The sequence below is a fragment of the Strix uralensis genome, chromosome 15, assembly GCF_047716275.1.
Source record: "Strix uralensis isolate ZFMK-TIS-50842 chromosome 15, bStrUra1, whole genome shotgun sequence".
NCBI classification, from domain to species: Eukaryota; Metazoa; Chordata; class Aves; order Strigiformes; family Strigidae; genus Strix; species Strix uralensis.
The window spans coordinates 3,720,001-3,732,107 of NC_133986.1; the positions used below are offsets into that span (position 1 = coordinate 3,720,001).

The 12,107-nt window shown below is 35.6% G+C and overlaps 1 protein-coding gene across 1 annotated transcript in view; it reads left to right on the forward strand.

Annotated features, from left to right (window-relative positions):
* Positions 1-12,107, forward strand: part of CCDC73 (coiled-coil domain containing 73) — an 87,374-nt gene that overhangs the window by 26,377 nt on the left and 48,890 nt on the right. Inside the window, exon 6 of the mRNA XM_074885027.1 lies at positions 2,197-2,343. Within this exon, the coding sequence (XP_074741128.1) occupies positions 2,212-2,343 (132 nt within the window). The 5' untranslated portion in view covers positions 2,197-2,211. The remainder of the gene's footprint in view (positions 1-2,196; positions 2,344-12,107) is intronic.

Here is a 12,107-nt window from a genome sequence, read left to right on the forward strand (position 1 = left end):
TATCCCCCTGAGAAAATAATTGTCAGATTGCTTCTGTGATGGGAAGGAAAATCGCAAGCCCTAGTGTGTATCGGTTAATACACATTCTTCTACTTGTTGACTTGAATAGAAATTATTTCATAACTGAAATGCGCCTCTTCAAGTGCACCTACCTTTGTAGGATGAATTGCAGAGCTGACAATCTGTTTTCTGTGTCAAGATTTTCACAAACACTCTTTTTTTTTTTTTTTTTTTTTTCCCTCCCCCCTCCCCCGTATTAACACAGGCTACCAGGATTCTCAGTTTGGTAACAGTACTGTCTTGTAGAAATTCATCACTGTAGAATCCCCCAACTCCAAACCGGTAACGTCAGCTGACAATAGAATTAGAGCATGCATCATGTTTTAACATTATATTTGCAAAATCTTACCCTTTAGATCAGAATACAGCATGATTAAAGGTAAAATCAAATGGCTCTGTGCCTAATCTATTGTGCATAATATTAGCATTTTTATTAGTTGTGTAGCTATGATAATCTCCCAATACTTGATATATCAAAAGTTTTGTTTGTAGTAATGCTTCACGAGTTAGTGGTACAACGTCCATCAGTAAGGAAACAATTTTGGAAACTTGGGTGAAAGAAACTAATTTTTTAATGTGCTTTTGGGAGGGTCTGACTTTATCAATTCTATATTCTTTGACTGAAAAAAAAAAAGTAGTGGTTTTTTTTTATCCTAATGCTTTACTTAAAAAAAAAAAAAAAAAAAAAAAGGCAAAACCAAAACCAAACCAAAACCCAAACAAAACACAAAACCCCAAAACAAACACAAACCAAACCACCAACCTGGGCCCAAACTGTGTCTAAAATGTATGCAGATTGGCTGCACAGTGCCTGATTCATATTGACACGTTGACACAACAGATTTGTTGCCTGAAGTGGTACATGTTTGTACACGGTTCTCTTTCAGACTTCTATTTGCTGCCTCTTCAGAAATCCTTCAAACATACACATTTTGACACTGACAGAAGAACTTATATAAATATTTCATATTGAACAGTTCATTATTAGACATATGTTTTAAAATGGAAGACAAAAATGAGCCCGATTTTTTTTTTTTTTTTAAATTTTTTTAGCAAAGCCATTATTTCAGTAACTTAGAATAACTTCTGTGGTGGGGCAACTAAGCAGGGAATCAATCTATTATCCATGACCAAGCAGCTTAAATTTGATCTATGTTAGGGTTTTATTTAGACAACAGCAGAAAAAGTGGTGAGCTCTGATTTGTAGTTGTTATGGCCCCATGATACAGACCAGGTCTCTGTTCTTCCTGCAGGAATTCCTTCTTAAGGGTTCTGCAGCAGTGGCCAGGTCAGTCATAACTCCTGTGCTCTACCCCTACCTCTTTAATTCTTAGTCCAGAAACACACAGGGGGTGTCTCTGGGAAGGGATAGCATTATGTTTTCTAGTGGACTGGTGGAAATTCAGTCTCAAGTATTAAAAAAATATAATCTGGAAAGCACAGCTGAAATGTGTACACTTGTTATCTTTTTGTAAATCAAATGCTAAGTGTTGTAATCATCTCTGATGTCACTAACAAACATGCTTTGTCCCTACAGAGACACATGGATCTTATGTTAGCATAACTCCTTGCTTGACAACAGTTGATGTAGCTAGCTTAGAGTACAACATTTTGATACTTGATCTTGTGGGAATGGAACCAGAAAGTTTTCTTGTTAAAAATCAGAAGCAGAAACCATGAATATTGCCTCTAGTTCATGATTTCAAGGTAGTCTGAAGGTTGTCTTTAAAATTGAGCCGGTCTTGTGATTTTTGAAATTTTGAAGATAGGTAGTTACTTTTTCGTGTAGGCCTAATGTGTTGCAGTATCTTCATGCCAGTGTAGGGCAGTAGCTCTGGAAAAAAACCCTGTACTACTTCCTTTTTCATGCTTATCACAGTCTTTGTTTAAAACTAAAACCAAGCCAAAAATAAAGAGGAAAAAGAAATGAATGCAGTGAATTAATGATAAAGCTGTTTGTTTTCTTTTACAGTATTGCACACTAATTTACAATGAAAATATTGTTAATTGCATAATGGCTATAACTAGTAGTTTTATTCTTTGCAAAAAGAATTTGCTTCCGTATTTGCAGGTTTTGCAGTTTGCATATTCTCTTAAAGATAAACTGGAGAGGAAATACACATTTTTATTTTGCAGAAACAAGTTTGAAGAATGGATGAAGACTTTAAAACACAGGCACTTGACTCTACTCTTCAAAGCCCATCTGAGACATTACTTTCCATTCGACTGTTAGACTTTAAAACAAGTTTATTGGAGGCAATAGAAGAACTGCGTATAAGAAGGGTAAATGTGTTTATATTGGTTTTTAGTGTTCCTTTGTCTTATTTCTGCTTTCCTGTGTGTAATCATAGAAAATGTTGCATGAGTGTGGGTAAACTTCATGCTATATTAAGTAATTTGCCAAGTAGGATTTTGTTTAAAAATATCATGGGTTTGGTCAGTGTCTGTATTAGAAATTTCTCTGTAGACAGCACAAAGACAACATAATAAGGTACAAAGCTGCTGCAGCTGATCAGGCTATTGACAAAAATGATCTGCATTAAATTTTTGTGTTTCATTGTAGTTCTTTATGAGCAGCCTTTGATATGAAAAGGAAAGAAGGAGAATCCAAGTCATTGCCAAGTCCATAAGTCTTTCTCATTTCATAGATTGATTTACCATTTGCCAGAAGAGCAGTGATTTTTGACTTATTTTTGTCTGTTTCCTGGTGCTTTTCAGAATTGCTGAAGAGGGCAAAGAGCTAGAGTGATAACCAAATGCACTTGATTTCACCATTTTTATATTGCTAAACACTAAAGCTAGAGCCATACAATAATAGCATATTGAGTATTGGGGTGGGGGTGTTTTGTTTTTGAAATATGAGTTGAATCATCTTGTAGTACTAAGGTAAAATTGTGCTGTTGAAGGCAACTATATATTTCTGTGGTTAATTTTTTAGTTATATTTTTCTGTGGTTACTTTCAGTTGTATGTATGTGAACATTTGTTTCTATTTCTCTCCTTAGTGTTTCAAAACTGTTGTATTTTTTGAAAGACCTAAAGTATATCTTTCTGAATTTCATGATTTTGACCTGTTCAAAAGATGTGTATTATTACCTTTAAAATATTAGTATTGATGACATACTTGATTTATGCTTATTTTGATCTAAGTTAAATGCTATAATATCCTCTCTTTAAAAAACATAAACAAAAGAATGACTGCCATAAAAAAAAAATATCCAAGAAAAAAGCTTCATGATCCTACTTTCTTGGTGCAGTATTGTTGAAATTCAGCACAGTCTGATCCCAAGACTTTTGTTGCAATGGTGGTGTTTAGTCTAGTCTAACTAATTTTGTATTAAAAAGTAAAGACTGAAGAATTTAGCTTTTATAATAATAATTGAAGTGTACTTTTCCTTGTAAGATCTGTAGCCGAATGCTATTTACATTGTTAACTTAACTTCGCATTTTTAATGAACTTAGTCAGAGCTTAAAATGTTTATAGAGTGCTATGGAGTTTCATCTTTTGGGATTTTTTGTTTTGTTTGTTTTGTGTCTGCTATACTACAAGAGTGAGTGACTGTGGTTTTATAAAAGGTTGCCTCAGGACAGTGAGCAATTTTTTGGCTTAAAGGTGTTTTTAGTTTCAAAATTGATACTAATGCCAAGAGCCAATTCCATACTTAAGACATAGCCCTAAATTTCTAAAATGTCTGTGCCTTCCTTCACCCCCCAAAAAAATAAATTTATATTTACCTGTTTGTAGTTAGAAATTTAAGTTTAAAAAAAAGGTGAAGCATTTGACAGCTAGTCAATTTGAAATCTTAAAGTATCCTGAATGCATTTTTGTTATTTGCTTTGCTTTAACAATCAGTTCAGGGCTGCTTGCTTAGTATGTTTGAAAATTGGAATATAAAATATTGATACTTTGAACAAGCAAGGGTTATAGAATAGTATGGCCATGCCCACTGCCATTCATTTTTATTTTTTAAAGTAGAACTCTGTATGGATGTTCTTTCTTAAAAAAAAAAAAACAACCTACAAAAATCCTCTCCTGATTTTAGCTATGATTCTTTTACAGATTCGACCAACATAAGGTTATTCTGTAAATTTGTAAGCAACCCTGAGAAAAAGGTAGTACATGGTCCGAAATACAGTGCCATCTCAGAGAATTACAGTGCTTGTCTTGCACCGTGGTAATTTTTCCATGGACAAGAGCAAAGCATGTCAACTTAAACTGTGTCATCTGCATAAGAAAGTGAAGTAAAAGTTCTGCTGGTTTCTTACAACTTTTGCCACTTCCTTTCCAAGTTGCTTGTGAGGCTCACAGCAGACTGATAGCCTGACGGAGGCAGTATAGCCAGTATAGCGGATTTACTCTCAATTTTGTCTTTGACCTGTGGCTTGACCTTAGGCAAGATATTTTACTTCTGTTCACTTCTGGTTTTCTTCCCATTGTTGGTCTTGCTTGTCACTTAGACAGGAGTCTCTACAGGGCAGGAACTATCATGTATTTTGAGTTTAATAAACTGCCTTGAATGGTTGGTTGCACTGCAGTATAAATTCAAATTAATAAAAATAAATTTGCAGATGAAATTATCTATGCAAAGCTAGACAGATAAAAATTAAACTCAAGACAATTAAATATTAACGTATTTTGAGAGACTTGATCCAATCCATAGCTGATGCCATAGGAGACTATTTTAAAGTAGAAATTTCATTTTTCCAAATATGCTTATTTAAATAAATGCATTGAGTTACTTCAAAGCATCTATCTTTTTTTCACTTTTCTTGACTAAACATGTAGCTGTAGTTAAACTCTCAAAAATAATTTAGAGGAGTTGCTCATAAGTGACTTGCTATTTTACAGATGAAATCCCAATTAATGGTAGCTGTGCATGTTTATTCTGGAGAATACATTGCTTGAATTGTTATACCTGATACAGCTTCACTTTATTCCTTTGGCTGTTCTTAGAGTCTTTGTTCTTAATATGAATATGTATGTAATTAAAAGCTACAAAAAATTATATTACTCTTCCCCCTACCCCCCAGGGATTACTTCACACACCAATAATTTGAATGTCCTTCTATTTTTTTTTTGCCAGTTTAGCTTTCCCACTCATCAAGCACCGATCAGCCCAGTGATTCTTTTGTGGTGGATATCCTGTTCACTTTGTTCCAAAGTCTGTCAGCCTTGCTCTGCAATCAGCTGAGTTCATTTTGTTGAGTAATAAGAGATGATTCTTAAGCGATAAATATAATCGATTCTGACAGTATAAAGTTGCAGCATAGTAGGTAAAATTGGAAGTCTTTAATGCTTTCTGAAGTACAATGCATGTAGGGCAACTAACATCAGGTTTAAGGATAATGTTTACAAGGACAAGAAAGCACATATATTCTCTATTGAATGATTTTCTTTCTTGTCCTAGATACAAAAAAACATCCTTAGTCAGAAAAGCAAGTAAACATAAGAAATCAAGGAAATTCTTCCTTGCTTCAATAGAAATGTATTCTAATGCCCTGGGGATATGGGTGGTTTTAGTAGCAGTGGAGCAGTGTAGGTGTTGATTACCTGAACACAAGAAAGATAAATCTTAGTGATGACTTCTAAAATTTTACTAATGTTTTTCTTTGGTGCAAAGGATAAGTTTCAGTGACCTGTTTCCATACCTGAAAACAAGCGCCTGTTGAGGCTCTTTCTGGTGTTAACTGGGGCATCACAAAGTCTGGCTAATACTATAAATACTGTCATTTGTGCCTTGAGTTTATAAGATTTGATGCTCTTCTGTTCAGTAAAGATTACAAAGAACAGATTTTTCTCTTTTCTCTTTGGGCAGTTATGATAGAGATAGAACTTGGTAGTGCTTGTCTTTTAACTAAAATACTTTTTAAGAAACAGTTTTCCAGCTCTCAAATTTTCTCGTATTTCTCACAAGGTAATTTTTTCTTTACTATGAAAGAAAACTATGTTGTATTAATGTTAGAATTACAAATGGCATAAAAACATTTTCTGTGTTCAAATAAATATTTTAACATAGGATTCTTTAAATATTTCCTTTTAGAACCCTGGAATCCCCTCACCCCTGAATTTTGTAAATTGAAGCCATATTGACTTATTGATAGTTACCATCCTACTATTTACTGTGAAGGACTATATAAAACTTCTCCCTTGCTTGAGCCAAAGGAGTATGTTGACATAGCAGGTGGTATTAGAATCAGCCACCAGAGTTGGGATGAGATGTCTGATTTGCCAGGGAATTTCCTACCTGTGCTCACAGCAATTTCATGTCTGTGCTCACAGCACAGGAATGCAGGGTCTCAAGACTTCTGGAATCAGTTCCATGTTGTGTACAGGAATATTCTTTAAAGGCTAGTTGGTCCTATCATTTTGCTGTTATTGACTCTAGTCTTCTTCCCTGCCTGTAATGCTTTTTTTCCCCCTCTTTCTTTTACCTTTTTTCCTAGTTCCTGTCCCTGTCTTCTGTTCTGCCTTCTGTTTTGATGTAAATTAGACCTCCTTTTTGTGCTTACCCACTTCCACGCTGATGGCCAGTGAGCAGTCACTGAGAAAGAAAATATGAGAAGGATATTTGATTACTTATTTGCTAAAAGAGACAAATCCTGAATTATGTCTGTTGTCATTATGCAGACATTGTGGCTCTCACAACACCTCACCTTGTGTTTTTTCTGGTTGCTGTAGCTCACCCTAGTGCTACAGAGCAGTATGTGCTCTTCCTTTCAGATTTGAGCAAGTTTATCTCAATTCCTCTTACTCTACCTTTGTTACAGCTTTGGCTATTCTAATCCAAGTTCTCCAGCACAGTGGTCTATTTCTAGGTTTTCTTAGAGGGAGGATGTGAAGGAGTTTTGCTCACCCTTAACTACTCTGTCCCATTCCCAAGGGACCTGGACAGGCTGGAGAGGTGGGCCTCATGAAGTTCAACAAGGCCAAGTGCAAGGTCCTGCACGTGGGTCAGGGCAATCCCAAGCACAAATAGAGGAGGCTGGGTGATGAGTGGATTGAGAGCAGCCCTGAGGAGAAGGACTTGGGGCTATTAGTGGATGGAAAACTGACTGTGAGCCAGCAATGTGTGCTTGCAGCCCAGAAAGCCAACTGTGTCCTGGGCTGCATCAGGAGAAGTGTGGCCAGCAGATCAAGGGAGGGGATTTGCCCCCTCTACTCTGCTCTCAAGAGACCCCACCTGCAGTGCTGTGTCCAGTTCTGGGACCCCAAAATAAGGACATAGACCTGCTTGAGCGGGTCCAGAGGAGACCATGAAGATGATCAGGGGGCTGGAGCATGTCCCTGATGAGGACAGGCTGAGAGAGTTGGGGTTGTTCAGCTGGAGAAGAGAAGGCTCCGGGGAGACCTTACAGTGGCCTCCCAGTACATAAAGGGGGCTACAGGAAAGATGAGGAGGGACTCTTTATCAGGGAGAGTAGGGATATGATGAGGGGTAATGGCTTTAAACTGAAAGAGGGTAGATTTAGAGTAGATATAAGGAAAAAATTCTTCCCTGTGAGGGTGGTGAGACACTGGCACAGGTTGCCCAGAGAAGCTGTGGCTGCCCCCTCCCTGCAAGGGTTTGAGGCCAGGTTGGACGCAGCTTTGGGCAACCTGGGCTAGTGGAAGGTGTCCCTGCCCATGGCAGGGGGGTTGGATGATCTTCAGTTGATGATCTAGATGATCTTTAAGGTCCCTTCCAACCCAAACCATTCTGTGTTTCTATGATTTCTAAAATGTACTTCTGCTTTCTGGCAACTGTGAAGGGGTTTGTACTGCACAGCGTAGCACCGTGTAGCAATTGTGGTGTATAGCACATACCTGAGCGAGTCTCTTCTGTAATGGAAGAGATGTACGTAATTGTGCTGAGCTAGCTCATCTGTTTAGCAGTGTTTCACAGATATGATTGGCAAGTGAAGTTCAGTATTGAGATGAAAATTGAAAGTTGCAGTATACTTTAGTATTTGGAAATGTCACTTGGGCCCAAAAGGCAAATTGCTTTTTGACATATGAAGTGAAGAAAGTTGATGAAACCATAAACTTACTTATCAGGAGCAAAGCAGAAAGACTAAACTTGAGTTATTAGTGGTATTACAATATTACAATGCCAGTTATGATCATAACAGTAATATTAGTTGTCCTATATCTAGGCCTAAAAAAACCCAGAAGCATTACAATAGACCTAAAGCTAAACCTTGCTGGAGGCTTGTTCTACAAAAGAAGAACCACCTACAGATATAGCAGAAAAGTTAAAAAGGGCAGCAGAAGCACCTGCTGTAGCTGTATAGGCAGGTCTGTGGAAACAGTAATCTACAGTGACCAGGAATGTGAGGATGAATGAAACTTTTGCATAAATATAAATATTTTGATTTTTTTTTTTAAATTTGAGATCTTAGTTTTAAGTTATTTTCAGGCTGTTACATAGGATAAGCATAGAATCATGAAAGAAAGACATGTTTTAAAATACTGTATTTTGAAGTTACTTTCTAAAATAGTAATTGTCCTCATGAATAGAAAGACAGAAATATTTTCTAGAAATAAAGGATGCTAGGGAAATGAAAGATTTTGGTGAGATTTACTGCAAGCAACAATTCTAACTGCTAACAAACAATAAGAATGGTGAAGAGCTTAATTTCATTTTTAAAGGAAATTCAGGGTGGGGGGAGAAACGATGACAGAATAGAAATGTGGGTGGCTTTTTTTTGTTTGATACCTAGAAGCTGGCAGACAAGACACCACTAACACAGTCTGCAAGGAAACAGAACAAAAAATCCTAACAGAGCTGAATTTTCTGCCTAAGTGTAAATTAGGGTACTTTTTAGCAGAATGACAGAAACAAGGAAAGATGAATATTAAAAAAAGGGGGGGGGGGGGGGGAAGTAACTATGTGGTTATAAAATAATAAGCAGTACTGAAGTTTATGGATTTCATGACTGTGACGTACACAACATTGTTATTCAAGTGAGTAAGGAGTGTGTTGGCTTGCAACCTCTGTGTTAGCAAACAATGCGGCTTTTGATTAGTAAGTGATTACTTGAACTTGGAGAGAAGAGCATTATAAGTGTCAATGTAAGCATTTAAAGGAATATATTTCGATAGATGAGATTTATTTAAATATAGAGCACTTACAGCCTATGCAGTAGAATCAAGAACAGAGCAATGAAAGATTTCCAAAGGAAAAGAGGTGGTTGGTATACATTTCTGGTTCTTTGCTTCTGGAAAGGGGAAGTTTTTAGAATAAATTCCAAATATATGGTTACTAAAGGTTTTGGTTAACTCTTGTAACTATTAAGATCCAAAAACATTGTATCAGGAACTAAAGTTTGAGTAAAGCTGTTATAAATATTTTCTCTTCCTTTAACATTTGTCCTGGGAACAAAACTTAAGAAGGTTATTCATGCAGTCTACTCAAAGTTGTGCTGGACTGTTTAGTTCATGAAGTTCTAATTATAGTATGAAACAATCAGCAGCTGTAGTTTCTATGAGTACTATTTGATTGACCTGGATGAGAAATTGGATGTGCAATTTTGTAGGAGGTAGATTATGAGTTCGAAAAAGATAATAAAAGTACCTAGCAGCAGTTTTGGCTGCTTGGACATGAGCCAGCTGTACTCTGTTCCTAAATCTGTTCAGGGTCAAGAATCGAGGGGCTTGACCAATCCACAGCCCATCTTGTAAAACTACAGCCTGAAGCAAACACTTTAAAGAAGGCTTGACACTTTCTAAAGGTTATAACGAGTAAATAAACCATCAAATTACTCCTCTTTTATTGTTATGGTAGTCTTTTTTTATAAAAACACTTAAATCCATGTAGTCCTAAGGCATCTAATAAAAAATGAACACTTTAAAGGTTTTGTGGTTTTTTGATACCTCATCAAAGTTATATACAATATTATTCTCCTAAGTATAACAAAAATGTTTTTGTCTTATTAAACAGCTGGTGGAACTTCTAAAAAAAAATAGTGCTTCACACAAGTTTTAAAAGCTTTCAATTCAAAATGGGTAAACTATAAATGTCCTTTGAAAGAAGTAAAAATGATGGATAAGGCTTATAATTGTTAGCGATTTCACATGAGAACATTTTTATCATGTAATTGTCATTCTCAGTTTAAGTATTTATGATGTTTATTTTTTTCAACAGTAGTTACATATATACACATTTTTGATAGCTTCCAGATTTTCCTTTATAATTTGGGAGTGAGTTGGAGGAGTGTTGTTCACTTAGAACTTTTGTTCTTATCCCCTTTAGTATTCAAAGCAAAGGGCTCGCTTAAAATGGAATTTAATGCAGTTTGCAAACTTGTGTTACTGTATTTATTTAGTTAGAAGTAAAGTGCTCAGTATGGATATGGGAGTTAACAATTATAAATGTCTTAAAATTTAACATGTTCCTTCTTAGAACAATTGTAAAACTTTAAGTATTTGCACAAAAATATATTTCTGTATTTTCTTTTCAGTTCCTCATTAGGATCTAAAATATACTTTTTAAAATTGAAATGGTGTATATGTTTGATTACAAATTGGCTGCCAGTTCCATTGCTTATAAAATCTTTTTGTTGTTTTGTACTAAAATGACTTCTTTTTTATATACCCCAAAGGCTTGGTTTCATTTAGGCAACTGTTGTGTTTCGGGAATCCCAGTCTATTTTAATTGAAGTTTTCTTTGTTAAGAATTTGTAATGCTAATATCTGCTACGTTGCTCCTCTTCAAAATACTACATTCTTTTCCCTTTATTTCATGGTTAGTTTAATACGGATAGATACTTGTTGATCTCCAACAACCACTGAAATTAGTGATATATTTGACATGAATTTTACCAAGGTCAGAATCACACTGCACATGTTAAGTTTTTTTTTTATCAATTACCACTTTACCTTCATAGCTTCTAATGCTACTTGCAGTTTGATGTTTGTTTTTTAAATGCTCTGAAGTTCAGCTTTTGGCTTATAACAAATACACCAAGCTAGATGAGTTTACAAAGAAAATGAGAGACAGTTATATGCGTAGAAGCTGAGGAACTGCAGTAATCAATGTGATTAGTTTACATGTTTTCAAAATATATACTTGAAAAATTAGCTAGCATGTTATGAAAAAGCATATTAGGACTCAGTCGTGCAGGCACTTCAAGTATTCTGGGGGCAGTTATACTGTCTGTCCATCATGTTGATCTAAGTCCATGCTACACTTCCTGTGGTAACATGTTACTGTTGCTTCTGTTGCACTGGCACAGACTCTTGGGTTTCCCAAGGCTAGATCTGTGCGGTGGATCAAAATTCTGGTTTTGTCTCTGAAATACCCTTACACATGCTAGTGCCTGCACAGGGGAGTGGTAGAAATATGTAGTCTGGAGTTAGGGAAGTATACTACTGCACTGCATTTTGATATAGTTTACGAACAATTTATATGGCATGTTTAAGGGTCAGATTTTATAATCCTTACTTCTTACAATTTTGAACAAGGCTTTGCTAATAATATATCATTTTAATAGCATGTGTTGCTTAATGATGTAAATTGCTTAAGATCATACTTCTATGAGAAAGCTGTAAGTCAACCTCATTTTTTTTTTTATCACTCCAGGGAATTTAGAGGGGTGTATTCTATTTCAGTACTTACAGATTATTATCAGAAAACAAATTAATTGCAACTCTGAAGTACTATTTGTTAAGGCAGAACTGGGAAGCATTGATAATCTTTTCTCTTTTTCTTTTTTTTACTGTAATGCATATGAAATCTTTAGGTCTCTTCTCCATCTAATATTCTACTGTGACATATCAGAGTAGCAAAAGCTAAAGAACTTTTCTCTAGTTCTCTGTGAGCCAAATTTTAATTTAAAATGTATATTTAATATTTTATATGTAAAATTCACGAGGCATATTTTTAGATCCCGCAAGTATCTCTTGAAATGCTTAGAAGTAGCCTCCTGTGCATAGAAGTGTGTGTTATTTCTGTCCACACATGTGCCTGTAAACTGCCTGTTAATCAAGGAAGTCAGTTTTGACCCTAAAACCTATAAAAGATGTCAATGTCAAAAACCTATTTTAAATCACCTTGGGACATATTTTGC